This window comes from Meleagris gallopavo, chromosome 1, assembly GCF_905368555.1.
Source record: "Meleagris gallopavo chromosome 1, MGAL_WU_HG_1.1, whole genome shotgun sequence".
In the NCBI taxonomy this organism is placed as follows: domain Eukaryota; kingdom Metazoa; phylum Chordata; class Aves; order Galliformes; family Phasianidae; genus Meleagris; species Meleagris gallopavo.
The window spans coordinates 64663756-64683479 of NC_139404.1; the positions used below are offsets into that span (position 1 = coordinate 64663756).

The 19724-nt window shown below is 38.1% G+C and overlaps 1 protein-coding gene across 2 annotated transcripts; it reads left to right on the top strand.

Annotated features, from left to right (window-relative positions):
• Positions 1–760: 760 nt before the first annotated feature.
• IAPP (islet amyloid polypeptide) lies at positions 761–3840 on the top strand. 2 transcript variants are annotated; one of them, XM_003202506.4, is made up of 3 exons: positions 761–840; positions 981–1115; positions 3567–3840. In XM_003202506.4, the coding sequence occupies exons 1-3, from the start codon at positions 761–763 to the stop codon at positions 3757–3759; spliced, it is 408 nt and encodes a 135-aa protein (XP_003202554.1). In that variant the 3' UTR covers positions 3760–3840. The 2 variants fall into 2 exon arrangements, with proteins under 2 accessions (XP_003202554.1, XP_085072956.1); XM_085216830.1 differs by having other exon boundaries at positions 3570–3840.
• Positions 3841–19724: the final 15884 nt, after the last annotated feature.

Below are 19724 nucleotides of genomic sequence, written 5' to 3' on the forward strand. Positions count from 1 at the left end.
AGCTACAATTCTGATGTGCAATGTGCTATTATCTTCAGGAAGGCATCCTGTATATACTAGGCTAATGTTTACCAGTGTGCTAATGTAACGATGACCAAGCTGCCTCTGCTCCTCTCTGGGGCACCTTCTATCGATACGGATGGGAATTAATGACAGTCTCTCTCTGCTGCCTGATGTCAGAGCTGAGAAAGGTGTGAAGGGTATATAAGAGCTGTATTACTTGTCAGCAAGGAAGGGGGGAAAAGGGATACTCCAGAGCTAGGTGCAAGCGTGAAACTGTGGCATGCACCCTTCTCACTAACGCAGGCGTGCTTCTCCAGTTAGCTCCCTGACCATTACAAGGTAAACATTTTCCCTTTTTTTCTTATTTAAGATGCAATGCAATAGATGTGCTTTTAGGAAAACATGTTCCCATGATTAATCGACAGCATTTTTTCAGGAAAAGGCTAAAATGACTTCAAGGTAAATTGTACCTGGGACCAAAATTTGAGATCAGAACATGCCAGGAAATGCGAAGTGGAGATATGGGAAAGGATTGACACTATTAGATGAAAAATGAATGCTTACTGTTGAGAGCTTTCTGTCTGAATCTGCCTGTCACTAAACTTGTGGGAATCGTTTTTTCACTCTAGCCTGTGAAAAAGACCAGCTACTGTTGATTTAGGACAGAATGGTCATCAGTCACAGGATATGCTGAGGAGTATTTGGCGTTGCCCTCAATTCTCAATCATTTTTCTTTTCAGAAAGTTTGGAAGCAAAGATGTGCAACCTAAAGCTGTCAGTTTTCTTCATTGTACTCTCTGTCACACTGAGCTGTTTGGAAGCTACATCTATTGAGAAGTGAGTAATAAGTAATCATATTTGTTTCTGTATAGGTGTAACTTTCCGATTATTGCATGAATTGTTTTTACTTTCATGTCCAGAATAACATGAGCAGAAATAGAGCTACTCAGTATCACAGGGTATTTTATTGTTTAAAGATTATTATCTGTGAGTGACGATCTCTCTGATGGGACTTCCAAGAGGCAAGAGTGGATACTGCCCATAATATCACAGAACACACTCTCAGGACTTAGTGAGGAAATGCCGGAACAACCAGCAGCAAAGACAAAAAGGTATTGATTTCTCATGCTTCTTCTTGATGTGTCACAAGTAAAATGAAGTAAAATGAAGTAAAATGAAGTAAAATTTAAGCCAGTGATATTCTGTTGAGATTCTTCATGCCTGTTGTCATTTCTCATAAAATAGTCTTCTTGTAAACAGAGCCACTCCATAAGCAGGATAAAAAGTAAATCCAGAGAAAAAAGTTGCACATCATTTGATGCTTCAAATTACAGCCCTTTCATAAATGAAAAAGCTTGCAAATACTACATTACCTTGAGAAGTAAAGTCTATCGTAAGAGGTTTTTTTAATTTAAATGTCAAATCTCCAAGCCTAAAGGAGGAATAAAAAGACTTATCCTACTTAATAATACGAGTTCTTTGACGGAATAGAATTCTTTTAAAATTTAACTGCTTCCTGAAATTAAATAATATTTCATTAGTGTTACATGGAATCATGGGAAGAATGAAGAAAAGAAACTGGCTCTGGTAGAGTTTAAGTAGTCTGAAATGCATACAGTCATGTTTATAGAGCCCTAAATCCAATTCCAGGTAATGTTTTGACTACAAAATAACATTTCAGAAAGTACTTGCAATTTCTGCTAAATGATAAACAGCACTGAATGCTCAATCTTGCCTTTTGAACAATACACTGTCAGTGACAGTTCTGCTATAGATAGACTCGGTAAATATATGTAGAGTTATCTGTTTCTTTCTCTCAATTTAAATAAATATTATCATACAACAATTTTATTACCTTCCAAAATAATAATGGAGACTACTTGCATTTATACAGTTCTTGCTTTTTAAAAATCAATATATATATATGTATATTGTAGTAATCAAACACAAGGCATCATCTTTATGAGTGTGGTATGCCTTACCTGCTTTTTTGAGACCTTGGTATACGATCTTTTACTGGGTGAAGTGTTTCAAAGCACATATTTAATTAAAGGCTGTAGATCAGAAAGCTAAAAAGCTAATAGACATAATGGTTTCAGCCAGTCTTGACACTGGTTAGAAATCTGTTAACTTCCTGCAAGAACTGGGGTTTTAAACTTAAAGTGGCAGGGTCTGATTTGGTTTTAAGGAAAAGGAGAATTCTGCCTCCACTAACAAATGAGGATTTTCATTATAAACAGTTGCTGTTTGAACCCCATATGTTAAGGGCTTAGTTAAATTCTTTTTAAATAATAGAAATACCAAGAAAAATCTAAGAAGAGCTATATCAAACCCTATGCAAACAGTTAGTTAAAATATTGATTGCTTAAAAATTGCTGCCTATTTGCTGATCATAGCTGGTATATTACAGACATTTCTCTCACAATTGCTATTCTATTTGCATTCTTAGATTAGCACAACTAACTCTAAAAGAATAGATGACATTTGAGATAATGGATTTAGTCAATCAATAGGAAGAAGTATTCATTGGTAATTGCTCAGAGTTTGAAACTAAAATTGGAATTCTTCACAGTGAATTTCTACTGAAAACTGCAGTCTACTCTATGCCACATTAATGAGAAGAAACCAAAGAAAATTAACAATAATTCTATAAGCAAGCACCAATCAAATATTTATGTGTGGAGGAAAAGCAGAGTAGTTTCAGAAGAAGTTGTAAAGCCCATGCTCTTTCAAGCCAATCATTATATTGTGTTTAAAACAAAAATCTAATGCTGCTTAAGTCCTACACAATGTTTGTAAATGGTTGGTTCAGAGCATTAAATATTATTTTTAGGTAAGGACTCTTCCACGGGAACTCTTTAAAGCTCTATCCAAGAAATGATTACCTCCTACACAACAGTTGCAGATGTTTTAACAAAGATGTGGCCCCTTTTCGTTATTGAAGAAATCCCTATTTAGACAGAAATAAATCTTCAGTGGCACTGAAGCCAGCAGCGGTTGGCAACACCCGCCACCTCTCACAACAGATGGCACAGTTGGGAGAGCCGTTTGGCTCAATCCATTTAACATGGACTGAAAGATCACTGTTTGGTGAGAGCAGGATATGATTTGGAGGGGAGAAGAGAACTAAATAAATGTTAGTGGTTGCCATTACATTAGTAATCCTCATGATATCAGCAAGAGCTCTGAATAGACTTAGAAGTTCAGCTTAAAGGTAAACATTTAGTCATTGTTTTCACTTACTGTCTTAACTATACTATCATTACAGGTTTTCTAGATGTCATAAACTGCTATTCTGAATATCAGGAAAAATGACATATGACTGTTGAAGTCTTTGCATTTAAATAACCCCCCATCATTAAAACTGATAATAGCATACAGTGCAAAAAAGAAGAATTCAGGCACAAAGTAGGTGGAAGGAAGATTGTAATGTTCCTGTATTTGTGCACATATTAAAAGAACTCTCACATTAGCACAGTTCAAAAGCCTTTTAGAAGCAGCACACCTGATTGCTCATCATTTGACTTCATGACCTCATCTTGGTTCTTTTTCTTTTACATTAGTAGTCACCATCTGGAGAAACGGAAGTGCAACACTGCTACATGTGTGACACAACGCTTGGCTGACTTCTTAGTTCGTTCCAGCAGCAACATCGGAGCAATTTATTCACCTACTAATGTGGGGTCCAATACATATGGAAAGAGGGACACAGCTGGGCTTTTAAGCAGAAAATCCCAAAACAGTACAAAGCTTTAGGGTGTTATAATGACTATCAATACAGTTTTAATTAGGAGCTCAGTTTTTAATGTATCAATAATCTTTTGGTCATTTATTACTTGTACAGTCTTAACAGTGCCTTGTTTTCTTTGTGTACGTGTATGTAATTTATGCATGTATAACATCATGCATAGGCTATTGTTTCAAATCCTTTAAGAACTCCAGAAATCTGCTTGTCAAACTTCTTTGTAAAAAACAAACAAAAAAAAACCTATAATAAATGGCAGAATAATTCCAACTTTTTTATTATTATTTTTATTATTATTATTAAAAGGCTAAAAAGATAAACATGATGTGTATGTCTTTATAGTCACAGTTTGGTGAGAAGAAACCATTCATCTTAATTAAGACCAACAAAAAACAGAATGATAAAAGAAGTTATTTTCTAATTTAGGTAAAACAGAAGAATCTTCTGATTTGGAAATGGCTACGGAGCCTTTTTTTTCCCAACTGAAAGAACAATTAGATGAGATATTATGGTTGTATAGTCTGATTATTAGACTACTTAACTGCCTCGTCTCCCTGTACCATTATGAGCCTGAAAATAGCAGAAGTAGCCTTGTGGTATAGGTTTCCATACACAGTGAGTTTAAGAGTTTATTACTCTTACTATAAGGTGGTATCAGCAAAAGGTAAGCATCATGAGCGTATCTTCATTTCAAATATGAATAAAAGAAAATCGTTAAACAAGCTGGTAGAAATACCTTCTTTGAATATTCCTTTCCTTGAATTTAAGTAATAAAAAGAAGAGAAAAAAACAAATGGCAATTCAGGTATCAAAACATATCATATATGTAAAGTAAATCTGCCTTCTGACATACAAACATTTCTACCAACATTCAAGAAAACTAGAGATGGGCAGATCATAATGGAATTCTGATAGTGTCATTTTCTCCTACCACAGTCCAGTATCAGCGCGTGCTAAACAACCATATTTGTTCCTTTAAAATGCTAAGTGAACTTTCACAGGGATAACACAACATCAATGATTGTTTCATCCAGGACTTTCTCAGTGGAGACTTTAATATCAGCTGGAAAATATGACTATTAAATTATGAAAAACATTCAGTAGAAGCTCAGTGCTGGAGAAGCAAGTGAAATCTTAATTGCCATTGGTTCATTTGTCTCTGTCATAAACAATGCCTCAAAATACAAAAGAAACATTGCAGCGTTTAATATTACATAGTACTTTTCCTTCATTCCACAAGTAACACATGGGAATAAAAATTACAGAACAATTTTTCTGCTGTAAAACTGTTACCGATTACTCTGTTGAGAAAAGTTTCAATCTTCAGCAGTGTTTTAATGAACATTTATTCTAAAAGTTACCGAGAAAATCTTCAGATGGTATTAAACTTGTATCATATTTCTACCAGCTTGAAACTCTTTCCATTCAAGCTATTTTTGAGATATGTTAGGCAGTGGGTTTAAATTGTTTTTCAGCTAGAATATTCACTTTTCAGTAAGCAAACAAGAAAATGACAGGATAGCTCTCAAGTGTCACTATGACATTGTTTGTACAGAGGAGTAACTAGGAATCCTCACTGCAAGTGGGTGCTGATTTCTAGGCTAATCTCAGCCTGAAATATGCACGATGTGTTATGCATCAACTTTTGCTCTTCAAGCTGCCATATGACAAAACAAAGCACAGACTATCTGTGCTTAGTTGCAGGGGAATTGTATACATTATTTTCTGCCCTATGCCCTTCCAAACCTGAAAGGTTCAATGCTAAAATCTATTTATCATGTTTGCCTCCATTTGACAAAATATTTAAAAACATTACTCATCTTCCAAACCAGTGAACCATCTCACATAACTTCAACTAACCCATTGTCAGCGCCCTCCTGCTACTTGGTGGAGAAAGATACCTATTTCCAATTTATCCCAGCTTAGACACCTATTTTAGGATGGGATGAATCATGCTCTTGAAGAGCCTCTGTTTCTTCACTGACAATAGAAAGTGTCTAGACAATTAACTAAAATGGGTACTTTAAGATGACTGCAGTTAGATGGCATGAATCCAACTTTCAGTTGGTATGAACAGTTCAACTTAAAAAAAATTGGTACAGTGAAACACAAAAAAACTCAGGCTCCAAATCAAATCAAAAAGGCTTGAGTGATCAAATTTCTCATTTTGAATTAAAGTAATAAGTTCATCCATTTGGAGCACCTTGAAGAACTGCCTGCAGAGTTGTATCCTCATACATATCTTTGAGAATGCAACTCTGCTACCCTTCCTGTTCCTGCATAGTTACCAGCAGTTGCACCTAGACTAGTTAAAGAAGAAGGATCTAATCATGGTAAGCCTGGATAAAATACTTAGCTCAATAGTTAGAGATTAGTCAGTACAAGAGATAGATTTAAAAAGAAAAGTAATCATAAAGCCTCTAAACAGCATAATTTCAGAACATGAAGAACATGAAGACTGTGGGGTGAAGCCTAAATAATAACAACAACAACAACAAAAATTCCTCTAAACACTTCTTAAAATCCCAATATATATTCATCTGTACCTCTGGGAAGATAAATATTTGCTGAGAATCAAGTCTTCTGTGACTTTTGCTCTTTTTCAGTTCATCTGGACACTCCACAGCTTTCAGAGAAGAGGCAAAAAAAGAAAAAACATAAAAGATGAAAATCAATCATGTAAATTATGGGTCAAATAAGGTTATTTTCTGTTTAAAAAATAAAAGTATTAGATATCTGCTTTATAGTGGCTCCTGCTGAGTTCTCCTTAAAAGAAATAGAATAGGAAGATAGTATTTATTCTCATTAAATTAGAGGGGGAAGAATAAAAATCATCAAACAAGAAAAAGCAACGTTAAGAAAAAAAAGATTATATGAATATCAGGAAAGTATTAAATGATGAAATGTTCCTTAGAGGCTAATATTTCTAAGGAAATATGGCAGTTTCATAAAAGGTAGGTTCAACGTTTTTAATTGAATTGAGGTAAGAACTCTATTTGTCTTCAAAAATTAAGAAAGCACACAATATTTGTGCAACATAAAATTCACATCTATTGAATAATAACTTTTGGATGATTAGATTCAATTTGTATTTAGAAAATATCAGTATTTTTCATATACATAATCTTGGAGATAGCTTCAAACACTGTGTTGGCAAAGCTTCCATTCACTTCCAATGGGACAGTGTGATTAGCAAGCTGTTTGGATTTTACTGAATGATTTTCTAAAACTATTTAGAGATTTATACATTGACAGTATGAGTAAAATCCACTGTACCGAACTATTGAACATCTTCAGTAGCTGTTGTCTTCATTTTCTAGACTTGTGCTAGGTTTAATTCAAGCAGCTCATATACCAATATAGCTCGATAGTTATGGTAGAATCCTTTTCTTTAGAGTAACAAGATAAAGAACTTATGCTGTCTAGCTTCATTATCACATAGAGAAAGGACTGCTCTACATGGCTTTTACAATTCAACTAGCAAAAAGCTGTAGTTATGTATGACACATCTTGCTGTGTACTGAATATAAAAATAATGGTTCAAGTAACTTGAAATAGAAGTTTCATGAGGGAAATGACAACTTCTGTTTCAAACATCTTACAGTTACTTCTATTTTTCCACACTTGATAAGAAGAAAAAAAAAAAAAAAAAAAACTCCACAGAAAAATAAAATACATTTGAATTATTTTTGAGGTCTTTGTATGCTTCAATAACCAGACTCAAACTCGAACCTGAAACACACAGTTTAAACCAGGCTTCAGTTTAAGAACAAAGTCCCTCAAAATCTGGATTCTGAGAACTATATAAATTGGTTTCCAGCTTCAACTGCAACAAAAATCAGATATCCTTAATTCGGTCAATTAAAGACGTGTTTCTCTTACTAAAAACTGTCTTTGAATAAAATTGTTAAAAATAATTCTCAAACTAGGAATTTACATTATGCATGCCATCAAAAGTTGAAACTCATGACATCAGAAGCTGGCCAAAGAATGAGACAATGGTGATGAGACAATAGTTAGAACTGCTCTTCATCATACCACAAATTTTCACCTTGAATGCTGAAAAAAATTGAACTGAAAGAACACATTTACATGTATTTAGTTCTTAACAATAGGCTTGATCTAAATAACAACTATGCCATAAAGTAACCAATTTCTAGAGATGATTTTATAAGTACAAAATCCATTTAATTATTCAAATTAAGGATCTTGGACCTATCTCTTCTTTAGTAACATTTTTACCTCTATATTAAAATACTTGGTTCGATCTAGCATTAGAAATAGTGAAACTGTTTCTTACCATCTGTTTTACAATGTTCTTAACATAAAAGGTTACTGAACAGACAGCCTGAGTCCAGTGCAGAACAACTGATGACACCAAGGTTGATAGAATCTGGTTACATTTGTTCATTCCCAAGTTTTGATTAGGGTATCATCTATGGGCTGCATTGTATTTTTGTCACAGTTGTTGCTGTTTTCAAAAGGAATTAAAATACTGGAATGTATTAAAATAATTGCACTAAATTATAAGTATCTACCCTAAGGCATCTACAAGAATAGATTTTTATTTATGTGAATTGAAACAGCTAGAATAATATTGAAATTAAATGTTGCTCAATATAATTAATATAATAATTAAAACCAGCAGAAGTTCCTTTATTTACACTGCCAACAGAAGCAGATCATGGTAGTCAAACAGGATCATTTTTCATTCAATAAGCAGCCCCTGTGGAAGAGGTCAAGGTGGGACTTCCTTTCACTCAGGGCATTGTGTAAGAATTTAATCAGTCTGTGATTGTCAGTCCAGCACTGAAGAAGCTGAGGTACTCAAGTGTCAGAGTACATGTCATTTTTAAAAACTTCTTGGATGAGCACATTACTTATGTTGCATATGGAACTAGCCACAGAATAGAGGATTTAAAAAAAAGAAGAAAAAATCTTTTAAATGTCAATTGGTAGATATTATCTAATGAGGTTCAACACAGCCAAGTGCAAGGTTTGCACTTGGGCTGGAGGAATCCCAGGCATATATACAGACTGGAAGGAGCAGTCCTTGAGAGCAGCCCTGCGGAGAAGGACCTGGGGGTCTTCATAGATGAAAAACTTAACATGAGCCAGCAGTGTGCTCTTGCAGTTTGGGAAGCAAATGGTATCCTGGGGTCCATCAGAAGAGGGGTGGCCAGCAGGGATAAGGAGGTGATTGTCCCTCACTACTCTGCCCTCGTGAGGCCCCATCTGGAGTACTGTGTCCAGGTCTGGAGCCCCCAGTACAAGAAAGACAGAAAGCTGTTGGAGAGGGTCCAGAGGAGAGCCACAAAGATGATCAGGGGGCTGGAGCACTTCCCCTATGAAGACAGACTGAGGGAGCCAGGCTTGTTCAACCTGGAGAAGAGAATGCTGCAGGGTGACCTCATTGCAGCTTTCCAGTACCTAAAGGGAGCCTACAAACAGGAGGGGAGTCAACTCTTTACCGGGTAAATAAGGGTAGATAATGGCAAGACAAGGGAAGATGGTTTTAATTTGAGGGAGGGAAGATTTAGGTTGGATGTCAGGTGGAAATTCTTTACCAAGAGAGCGGTGAGGTGCTGGAACAGGCTGCCCAGAGAGGTTGTGGATGCCCCGTCCCTGGAGGTGTTCAAGGCCAGGTTGGATGGGGCCCTGGGCAGCCTGGTCTAGCATTTGATATGGAGGTTGGTGGTCCTGCATATGGCAGGGGGGTTGGAGCTTGATGATCCTTGAGGTCCCTTCTAACCCAAGCCATTCTGTGATTCTATGATGATAATTTTTATTTTTAATTTGCCTGCATTCTTACAATACAGGAAAGAGAGAAAAATGAAGGTCACGGGAGATTATATTCTGTCTTTCACAGAAATAACAGATTCCAAGTAGTGCATGAGAGTCGGAGATGCTCAAGTGGATCTTAGTTGGAAAGGCTGTTTCACTGATCCCCATACAGATTCAGATTTCAGAATGAACACAAAATAGTGAAAAAGAGAACAGAAGTGGCTACCTCAACTGTAACAAAGATTTCCACATCTCCAGAGAAAGTTTAGCAGGACCACTATGTCCTGGACTTGTTCTGGAACTGTACCTTGAAGGATGCTGTTGGAGCAGGTGGCCATCTATGTACTTCCTGATATCCACTGACTTCTTAACCTACCACATAAAATCAGGCTGCTCCCCAGAAACTAGTGCTTAAAGCATCTGCATGTAGCACTTTCCCTCAGTCTATTTCTGTTAAACATGCTCCAGGCACACTGCAGGTTTGGTTTCCAGGAGGCATTGAGGCTGCTCACAACTGCAAGAGGAGGCAGAAGCATGCACAATAGGTCTAGCAGACCCTAAGGCCCGAGAAGACACAGCACAAGTAATCTGTACTTCCCTTGGATCATTTTTGTGGCCCCTCTCTGGACTCACTCCAACAGCTCTGTGTCTATTCTGTACTGAAGACTCCACATCTGGACACAGTACTCCAGGTGAGGCCTCACCAGCGCAGACCAGAGAGGCAGGATCACCTCACTCGCCCTACTGGCCACACTTCTTTTGATGCAGTCCAGGATACTGTTGGCTTTCTGGGCTGTGAGGGCACACTGCTGGCTCACACCCAGCTTGTCATCCACCAGTACCCCCATGACCTTCTTGGTAGGGCTGAGCTCTGTCCCAGTTTTTACTGATAGCAGAGCTTACCATGACATCTGGGTCATTTGGACCTGGTAAGCTCTGCTATCCAGGTGCAACACCTTACACTTGGATTTGTTGAATGTCGTGCAATTCACTTGGGCCCACCACTTGAGCCTGCCTGGGTCTCTCTGGATGGCATTTCATCCCTCAGCTGTGTTGACCACACCACACAGCTTGGTCATCCACAAACTTGCTGAGGGTGCACTCAATCCCACTGTCGATGACACTGATTAAGATGTTAAAAAGAACCGGTTTCAGTACAGATCTCTGAGGGGCACCACTCATCACCAGTCAATATTTGGACACTGAGTCATTGACTACCACTTTCTGGGTATGATCTTGTAACCAGTTCCTCATCCTTCAAACAGTCCACTTGTCAAATTTATATCTTTCTAATTTGGAGAGAAGAATGTTATGTGATCATGTCAAAGGCCTTACTGAAGTCCAGACAGATGATCTAAGTGGCTCTTCCCTTGTCCACTGACTCATAAAAACCCACAAGGTTGGTCAGGCAGGACCTGACATTGGTGAAGCCATGCTGCTTACCCCATATCACCTCCATGTGACTTAACACAGTTTCCAGAAGGATGTACTCCATGATCTTCCCTGGCACAGAAGTGAGGATGATAGGTGAGTAGTTCCTTGGGTCATTCTTTCTACCCTTCTTAAAAAATGGGGGTGATATTGACTTTTTTCCAGTCACAAGGTACTTTACCTGACTGCCATCTCTTTTCAAATGTCATTGAGAGTGACTTGGTGACTACATCAGTTGATTCCCTCAAGATTCTGAGATGAATCTCATTGGGACCCATAGACTTATGGAAGTTTGGATTTCTCAGGTGGTCAAGAACCTGATTTTGCTGGGGGCATCCCTCCCCCACTTACCACATTTCAAATCATCCACTTGAGGGCTGTGTCTAGAGCAGCTGCTAGTGAAGATTGAGGCAAAAAAAAAAAAAGTTTTTGAGTATCTCTGCCTTCTCTTTGTCTGTTGCTACCAGACTGTCCGATTGCTCACAAGGTGGATACTTTCTCCTGGACTTACAATTTTCTGGTTGATGTACCTTTCTTATTCTTCCTTGCACCCCTTGCCAAGTCCAGTTCCAGTTGAGCCTTGGCTTTCCTGACTGCATCCCTCACAGCCTTGCAGCATCTCAACACTCCTCCTAGGGTACGTGTCCCTGCTTCCACCACCTGTGCATTTTCTTCTTGCTCTTCAGTTTGATCAGCAGGTCCCAGTTCAGCCATGCTGGGCTTTTGCCTTCCTTTCTTGTCTTTCTCCACCTAGAGATGGAGAGCACTTGCACCCTAAGGAATGCTTCCTCTAAGATCTGCCAACTCTGCTCTACTGCCTTGTCCTTGAGAACAGATTCTCAGGGGATGTGGAGCCAGGAGTTAGACTCAGTGATACTTATGGATACCTTCCAACTCGGGATATTAAATGATTTTATGCTTATTGAGAAAAGACTTTCTGAAAACATTCTTCAGTCCACAGATACTTGTTGTTAACTCCCTTTTCTTTATGAAGCCCTTTCCAAAATCAAAAAAGCAGATGTTACCACTATTTTTCCTACTAATTCTTGTCTATCATTACAGTAAAGCTTGCCAAGAGGCTTTGCATGCACTCCACCAGATAATGTACAGCTAACAAACAGACCAGATATAAGTATGTTTGGAAAAGACCTAATCACAGAATCACAAAATCACAGAATCACAAAATCACAGAATCGTAGGAGTTGGAAGGGACCTCCAAAGATCATCGACTCCAACCCCCTTGCCAAAGCAGGCTCCCTACACCAGGTCACACAAGTAGGTGTCCAGACAGGTCTTGAATATCTCCAGAGAAGGAGACTCCACAACCTCCCTGGGTAGCCTGTTCCAGTGCTCTGTCACCCTTACTGTAACAAAGTTCTTGTGCACATCTGTGCAGAACTTCCTCTGCTGCAGTTTCTGGCCATTTACCTTTGTCCTGTCTCCACACACTGCTGAAAATCAAAATATCATTTCATGAACCCAGAGAGTATAAACAGTAAATAAACATAGCACAGTCCCTCAATTTATTTCTGGAAAGGAAGAAGTTTTTCTCATTATTTATGAAGTGTTTTCCCAGCTCAAATTAAGGCAAATGAAGCACAGCACTGACGACATTAATACAAGCTCGTAACCATATACACACTGAGTGCTGTAACGTAAAGCCACTAGACCGTGATATTTGGAATTAAATGACTGAAGAAGTCTATTTCATCCTAATATTCATCCTCTTCATTCCAAACCTTAGCAATATAACTTCTGTGAATCACCACTCCAAGCAGCAAACTAATTTAAAAACAACTCTTTCTACACTTTTGACATTAAACAATTGGAACTGGAGACAGATGACTTCATAGATGATTACAGTCACCATCACCCTCAGTATCACTTTCAGCTGGGTCAGTCTTAGTATCTGAAAGGAAGCTAACATAACTAACCACATAATTAGTCATTGTCCAACTCAACAGTAAAGGGTGAGACAGTGGTTTTCCAGAACAGCATACTGCAAAACTTGCTCCATAAAATCAAAAGAGAAATCACTCTATCTCTAGAAGTGTGTGCTTGCATTCAGGTCTCAGTCCAGCAGATATAAAAATAATTTTATTCAATTTTTTCTTATAGAATACATGGGAATGAAAGAAAGAAGGAAGATCAGTAAATAACTAACTACGGCTTTAGAAACAGTACAGCACAGTGAGCAAAACCATCTAGAGGAAGAGATATTTGGATGTTTTTTGAGGTTGTAGACAGACACCACATCAAATATACAATAACTTATCAGTCAGAAAACTGATTTGAATGTATGGCCCAAGTGGCTGTTCAGAAACAATACAGATTCATTCAATGACCACACAAGGTAACAGGAGAAAGAAGCAGAGATTTCCAACATTAAGGTAAAACTGAAATCTTGAAACAAAATGGTGAATACATTATTGTCACTTAAAATAATAACTTCTGCCCAGAATTCAAAGAGAATTTCAGAGACTTCTATTGAAGCCATCAACTTTAATGTATCTGTATTATTCTTCAAAAATATACCATCTCACATTCCGGTAACTAGTTTTATAAACCATCAGCAAATTATGGGCACATCTCATATCTGATGTGATTTTCCACAAAGCTGTCATTCATGTTAAAATTACTTCCAGGTCTGGCAAGACAAAATTTGACAACAAGAAGAAATACTAATAAATTAGGAAATATCTAGTTTGATATTTGATAATTCACTTGGAGTCAATTTCAAACCATTTCAAAAGAAAATAAGAAAGAATGTCTGTATTTGAGATTTCACATCATTTCCTTTACTATAAAAGCAAAGTGGACATTCTGTGGAAGCTCTGCAGCAAGGAGCCTTGGCACACAGATCATTTCATTGACACTATGTGCATGCACACATGCACACATGCACATATAGCACAGAGAAAAATTCTACAATTCAGGTAAATAGGTATTTCCTTTGTAGTTTTCAGCTGTGGGATAAAACACTGAATTTCCCAATTTCTGCTTAGTTTCAGCATTTCATTATTTGAGGGCTGGAACATCTCCCCTACAGGGAGCAGCTGAGAGAGCTGGGGCTCTTTAGTCTGGACAAAAGAAGGAGGGACATTATAGAGGCCTTCAAGTACCTGAAGGAGACATATAGGAAAATTGGGAGGGACTTTTTATAAGGGCAGGCACTGACAGTATGAGGGGAAATGGCTTTAAACTGGAAGAGCATAGGTTTAGACTAGATATTAAGAAGAAATTATTCACTGTGAAGGCAAAGAGACACTGAAACATGTTGCTGAGAGGGGCTGTGAATGCCCCCTCCTTGGAAGCATTCAAGGCCAGGCTGGATGAGGCTTTGAGAAACCTGGTCAATAGGAAGGTGTCTCTGCCTATAGCAGGGGGTTGGAACCAGATGGTCTTAAATGTCCTTTCCAACCCAAACCATTCTATGATTCTGATTTATAATAGTATTGCCAGAACTAATATCAGTTCTTATCTTTCTGATAATTTATTTTGTCAAAATTCTTTATGACAAATGTAAAAAAGATACAAATAACAAGAGCTTGAAATCAACAGACGTTATTACATGGTCTGGGAAGTGGGGAAGAATGATTTAGAAAGCATAAATTCGTAGTATTGTGTTGGCTGGCTTTGTAGGTAAAGTCCAAAAAAAGATAAGGATAGCATGCTGAAACTCAGGAGGCGAGTAATGAGCAGCCTAGAGAAAAAAGAAATGGAAATGTTGGAGATGAAAGTATAAATAGTTAGGGTGAAGGGAACCATAAAGGTGATAGAACTAACTTTTTGCATCTCCAGAGACAAAAATGCATTCCTACAGAATCACATCAGCACAGGAACTAAACAATTTTGTCTGACTCTCAAGACTCAAAGAAAATGGTAAGTTGGAGAGCTGTTCCACACAAGAGCTAGTTTCATGCTAGAGCTGAAATCCATTGTTTCTTCATTTAATCATCATATTAAGCAACAGATTTTACTGCATAAGGACTCCGGGATTTAACCTACAGCCTATGAAAAGAACCAATGTCTTAAGAAATTATGCTCTATACCCTCTGTGTAGAAATGCAAACAGGAGACTCTTGCAAGATCAATCATAATCATTAATTTTACTGCTCTGTTATTATACTTTATTTAATTATATATCCTGAAAGGGACTGGAGATTGGGTATCTGACTAATGCTAGGGTGATAAATTGCTCAGAGAAGAAATCTAAACCTAACTGTGAGCTTCTTCCTCATCCAAACACATCCATCACATTCTAATAATTTGAAGAACAGTTCTAATCAAAAGAGGTCTTTTTTTTTTTTTTTTTTTTTTTTTTTGCTGCTTTTTTTAATCCAGACAACAGCATTCAATGCATATTCGTTGCCCAAAATAAGATTTAGTTTGTTGGGCTGCATTACCATTAGAACTACAGAACTAGCACAAATCACTGTAACAGAAGCTTTTCTATTTCCTACAAAATCTTTTTTTTTCCTCGAAGTTTGCATAATAATATCTTATAACTGAAATTGAAATATTCACCAAATGAGCTGGCACAGAGTGTGCACTCATTTTACCTGCTGGGTGCATGATACCCAATGCCTCGAAATCTATTAAATATCTCTTCAAACAAATGCCTGTTATTTTGGACTGACAGAGGCATAAAGAAAGCATATATTTGCCCTACCATTTTCCACTGTGGTTTGCTCCGAAACATAAACACTGCTCATACATGAATGCTGTTAACTATTTCACTGCAGCTAGTGGCTGGCAAGTGAGTAGACCTGAAAATCACAATGGTGGTCTGCCAATCTGTTGATAAAACCATTTCATTTGGGAAAAAAAATATGGTATCATTAGCAATTTGGATTGCCAATGTACTGTAGATTTCTCCTTTGCAAACAGTGTAAGTTCAATACTCATATCCATGCAAGTCTACAGAGGTATTACTTAGCCTGACCAATTTTTCAAAGTAAAGCTAAACTTAGAAGGCCTTAGAAACAAAAACTCAGGTACATCACATACCAGGTGAAACTTCAGCACAAAATACATCTCAATAAAACCCAAATGCACAATCATAAATCATGATTATACTTTATGAGGATATATCACTCACTGCCACCCAGTATCATTTTCTGTTTAACTTCTTGTTGAACCTGCTTGTGTTACTCACTTATAGATGCACTTTTTAAGCCCATGAATTTTTCCGAACCTTCTGTGTAAAGCTTTTACTTTTCAGTGTATTAAAGAGTATTGTTGAAGCCACAGAACTCTCCCTGTGCAGTTATCTTTCCCCAGTTTGCGACTAATAGTATCAAATCATATGGTAAATTCTTCTAGACATGTCACCCTTTTCCCACATTCTGAGCTGGCATAACTTCTACTCTCCTGTCCCTCCTGCCTCATAGCCCCCAGGCTGTTCTAGAGTCTTATGGCAGCTATCCTATTATGCTGTAACTGAGCACAGGTAGAGTACTTGAAAGATGGAAATCTCTGCTACTGGGAATAGGATTCTGCTGCAATCTGATACTATTACCTAAGAAATCAAAATAAAACAGAAGCGGCTGCCCAAGTGAGCACAGTTAAGCAGCTGAAGCCATACAACAAAAAAACTTATACCTTAGCAAAACAAAACAAAAACAATTACTGTTGTCTCTAGTGAAGTACAGAATAGCAGCAATTTCACAAATGACACTAAGTTATAATCAGACAAGGAAAGACTGCTCCAAGTCTACTCTATGATAAGAATATGAAAACCAGATCTGGTGGCAGTGCAAAAGGACCCAGAGCCCTCACTGTACCCCCTCTATCAGAATGGATCCCTTCCTCCCTTTTACCTCTATGTCATTAGCACACAGACAGTTCCTCATTGGAAAGCCATAGGGTATTGATTACCATCCCCACTCACCTTTGCTCCAGGCTGCACGTGATAGATGTGTGAGAGCTGTCAGCTCAAGAGAAGCAGCCCCACACTGACTCCTAACAAGCCCAGAGCTGCAGAGTTTGTCTCTGCTCCCCCACCCAAGTCTACCCTCTCCAGCAGAGCAGCAACATCCAAGTTCTGTGTTCAAGCTGCTCTCTTCTCTTTCAAAGAAAACTTACAAAAGCAGCTGCAAGCCCAGGAAGACAGCCAAGTTTGTTTGCCCTTGAAAGCAGGTGGTCATACGAGGCGAAAGACAAAAAGGAGCAGAAGACTCCTAAGGAAAAAAATATTCACTGTCTTCTAAGCATTAGTTGGAAACTCCAGAAGCTGGGCAACAAAATGCTGTTTTCACAATCCCTATGTGAAGATTTGGTGGTTTGTTTTGTTTTGCTCCTCAATTCATCACAAATAAAGAAAGTACTAATGCAAGAACATGCATATTGTCAAGGAAAAAACACCATACTGATGAGTTGAGGTTCACTCTCGTTAACATAATGTGTTAAAGAGACAAGTAGTTCTTGTACACAGTGCTGGAAATCCCCTTAGAATTACTAGAGTTACAGCCTCTATAAACCCAGGGTCAGCAAAGAAGGTAAAGGTCTGTATTTAAATAAGTTTCACAGAGGCAGACCTGAGATTGTGAATGAGCTCACATGTACACACATATGTATACGTATGCATCTGGCCCAATTGCAATAATGTCCACAGGTGACTCTTGCAAGTCAGCCAAAGGGCATTTCTACAGAATAAAACTTTTGCAAAATAGAGAAGACAAGGACCAGCTATTTGGAGAGTGGGCCTTACTGAGATCACCCCAAAAGTGGCGAAAAAGGAGCTAGAGAAGCCTGCTTAGCCATCTCTTTCACATGAGAATTTCAGCTGATGGCACTATTGCAGCTGGCAGCATTTCACTGCATGCTATGAAACCTCTGAAAACTACAATATAAATGACAAAGCAGAGAGTAAAGTATGCTCTAGTTCACAGCATGCTGTTCAATGGCCAGAGTGCAAATGAATCCCACTCTCCCTTGCCTGCTTCCCTCTTCTTGGAGAGCACTTCGGCATCCACCAGTAACCTCAAGTTTCTTTCAGCAGGGCTGTACTCTATCTTTACATCCCCTCATTTGTAATGATGGTGGAGGTAACCATGACCCAGGTGCAACACCCTGCACTTGGATTTGTTGAAACTCATGAGGATCTCCAGAGCCTACTGCTCAATCCTGTCTAGGTCTCTCTGGATGACACCCCATCCCTTGGGTGTGTCAGCTGCTTGGTGTTATCCACAAACATGAAGAGGGTGCACACAATCCCCCTGTCCATGTCATTGATGAAGATGTTAAAGGGCACTTTAACCTCGTGGTACTTACCCATGAGTCATCACTGATCTCCACCCAGTCATTGAGCCACTGACCATTAGTCACTAGATGTGATCTTGTAACCAGTTCCTTGTCCATCAAACAGTCCACCCATCAAATCCGTATCTTTCCAATTTGGAGAGGAGGATGTCTTCTTCAGGACTTGGCCAAGTAATACATCTCTTTGAAGCTGATAATGTCAATGCTTAATGCATCTTATGCTCTTCAGCCACATATAAACTTCACACATTCATAACACATGTTGAACTTCTGTTCTATCCAGCTGTAGGAAGAAACTTCTGAATTCTGTGTGAAACTGTCAAAACAGAAAATGTTCTAAATCTTTTACAAAAAAACATGATAATGAACCATGGTCACTGTGACTGATAATTTAAGATGAAATTTCTCCTGCCCCTAAACATAGTCACTTGGACTCTATCTTTAATTACTTGGCAATAATATTAGCTGCCCATATTTGAGGGGTCAGTGCTTATGATATTTTCACTGGGGCATTAAATGAAAAAGTGAGCAGTGACAATGGCTTCGCTTTCTGCTCAAAGGAAAAACTAAGGTGAAAAATCTTGGATACTGCTAAATTCACAACTGAAATTCACAGGAGATGTGGATGCTAGGCACCTCCCAGAAAAATGTGCAATATGTTAAAAATTGCATATCACTTAAGAAATTAATAATTCACCCTCTTTAACATAGGCCAATTACCCACATGGTTAAAGTCAACATGTGCTTCTGAGAGGTCGTTTTTTTCTCCTATATTCATTCTGCATTCAGTTCTGTTTCAGCTACAGTCTTACTATCCTTGATGCTCTTTGTCTTTCCTCAATCTCAATGCCACTCCCTGCTGCACACTCTTTTCCCATACATGTCGAAGTCTGCATGTGATTCCATCTTTAACTTTTACCTGGCTAAAAAGGAAAAGTACACACAACAACAACAAAATAATAAAATTAAATAAAGCTGTTATTTTCCAATCCTCTACACTGAAGCCTTCTTATAGGAATGTAGGAATAATGGTGCAATCCTTCAGTTTTGAGACAAGAGATGGGCAGTTTACAAGTACCAAAGGACTTCTTTTTGACCAACCTAGAATTTACTTGTGGGCATGAATTTTCTTAATATTCACAGGCTATCTCCAGCCCTCAACAAACTTCTGTGTTGCTTGGGGAAAAATAGAAGGCAAGAACTACTGCATCCCACTAATTAATCTCATGAAGTGCTATTGAGCCAAAATTTTACACCAAACACTCAAACATCAGGTGAGATAGATAATAGATGGCAACGTAATCATAATTACATATTAACCAAAACAGTAATTTTTTTTTTTTAACAAAATGCCTTTAATTAAGGAAATTGAGAAATGAGAATGCTCCTAACATTATTTCTAGAGCTCACTAACTGCTGAATTTGCTGGAAAAGATACAAAAATACCAGTCAGAACAAAGTAATGAAACTGAACAGCCGTGCCTTCGGTGTTAAAACA

Bases quoted from the DNA above. Each gene is read 5' to 3' on its own strand.
- IAPP (XM_003202506.4), top strand. From the start codon at position 761: ATGTGCAACCTAAAGCTGTCAGTTTTCTTCATTGTACTCTCTGTCACA. The intron at 841-980 runs GTGAGTAATAAG...TATTGTTTAAAG, and splicing joins GAAGCTACATCTATTGAGAA to ATTATTATCTGTGAGTGACG. The intron at 1,116-3,566 runs GTATTGATTTCT...CTTTTACATTAG, and splicing joins CCAGCAGCAAAGACAAAAAG to TAGTCACCATCTGGAGAAAC.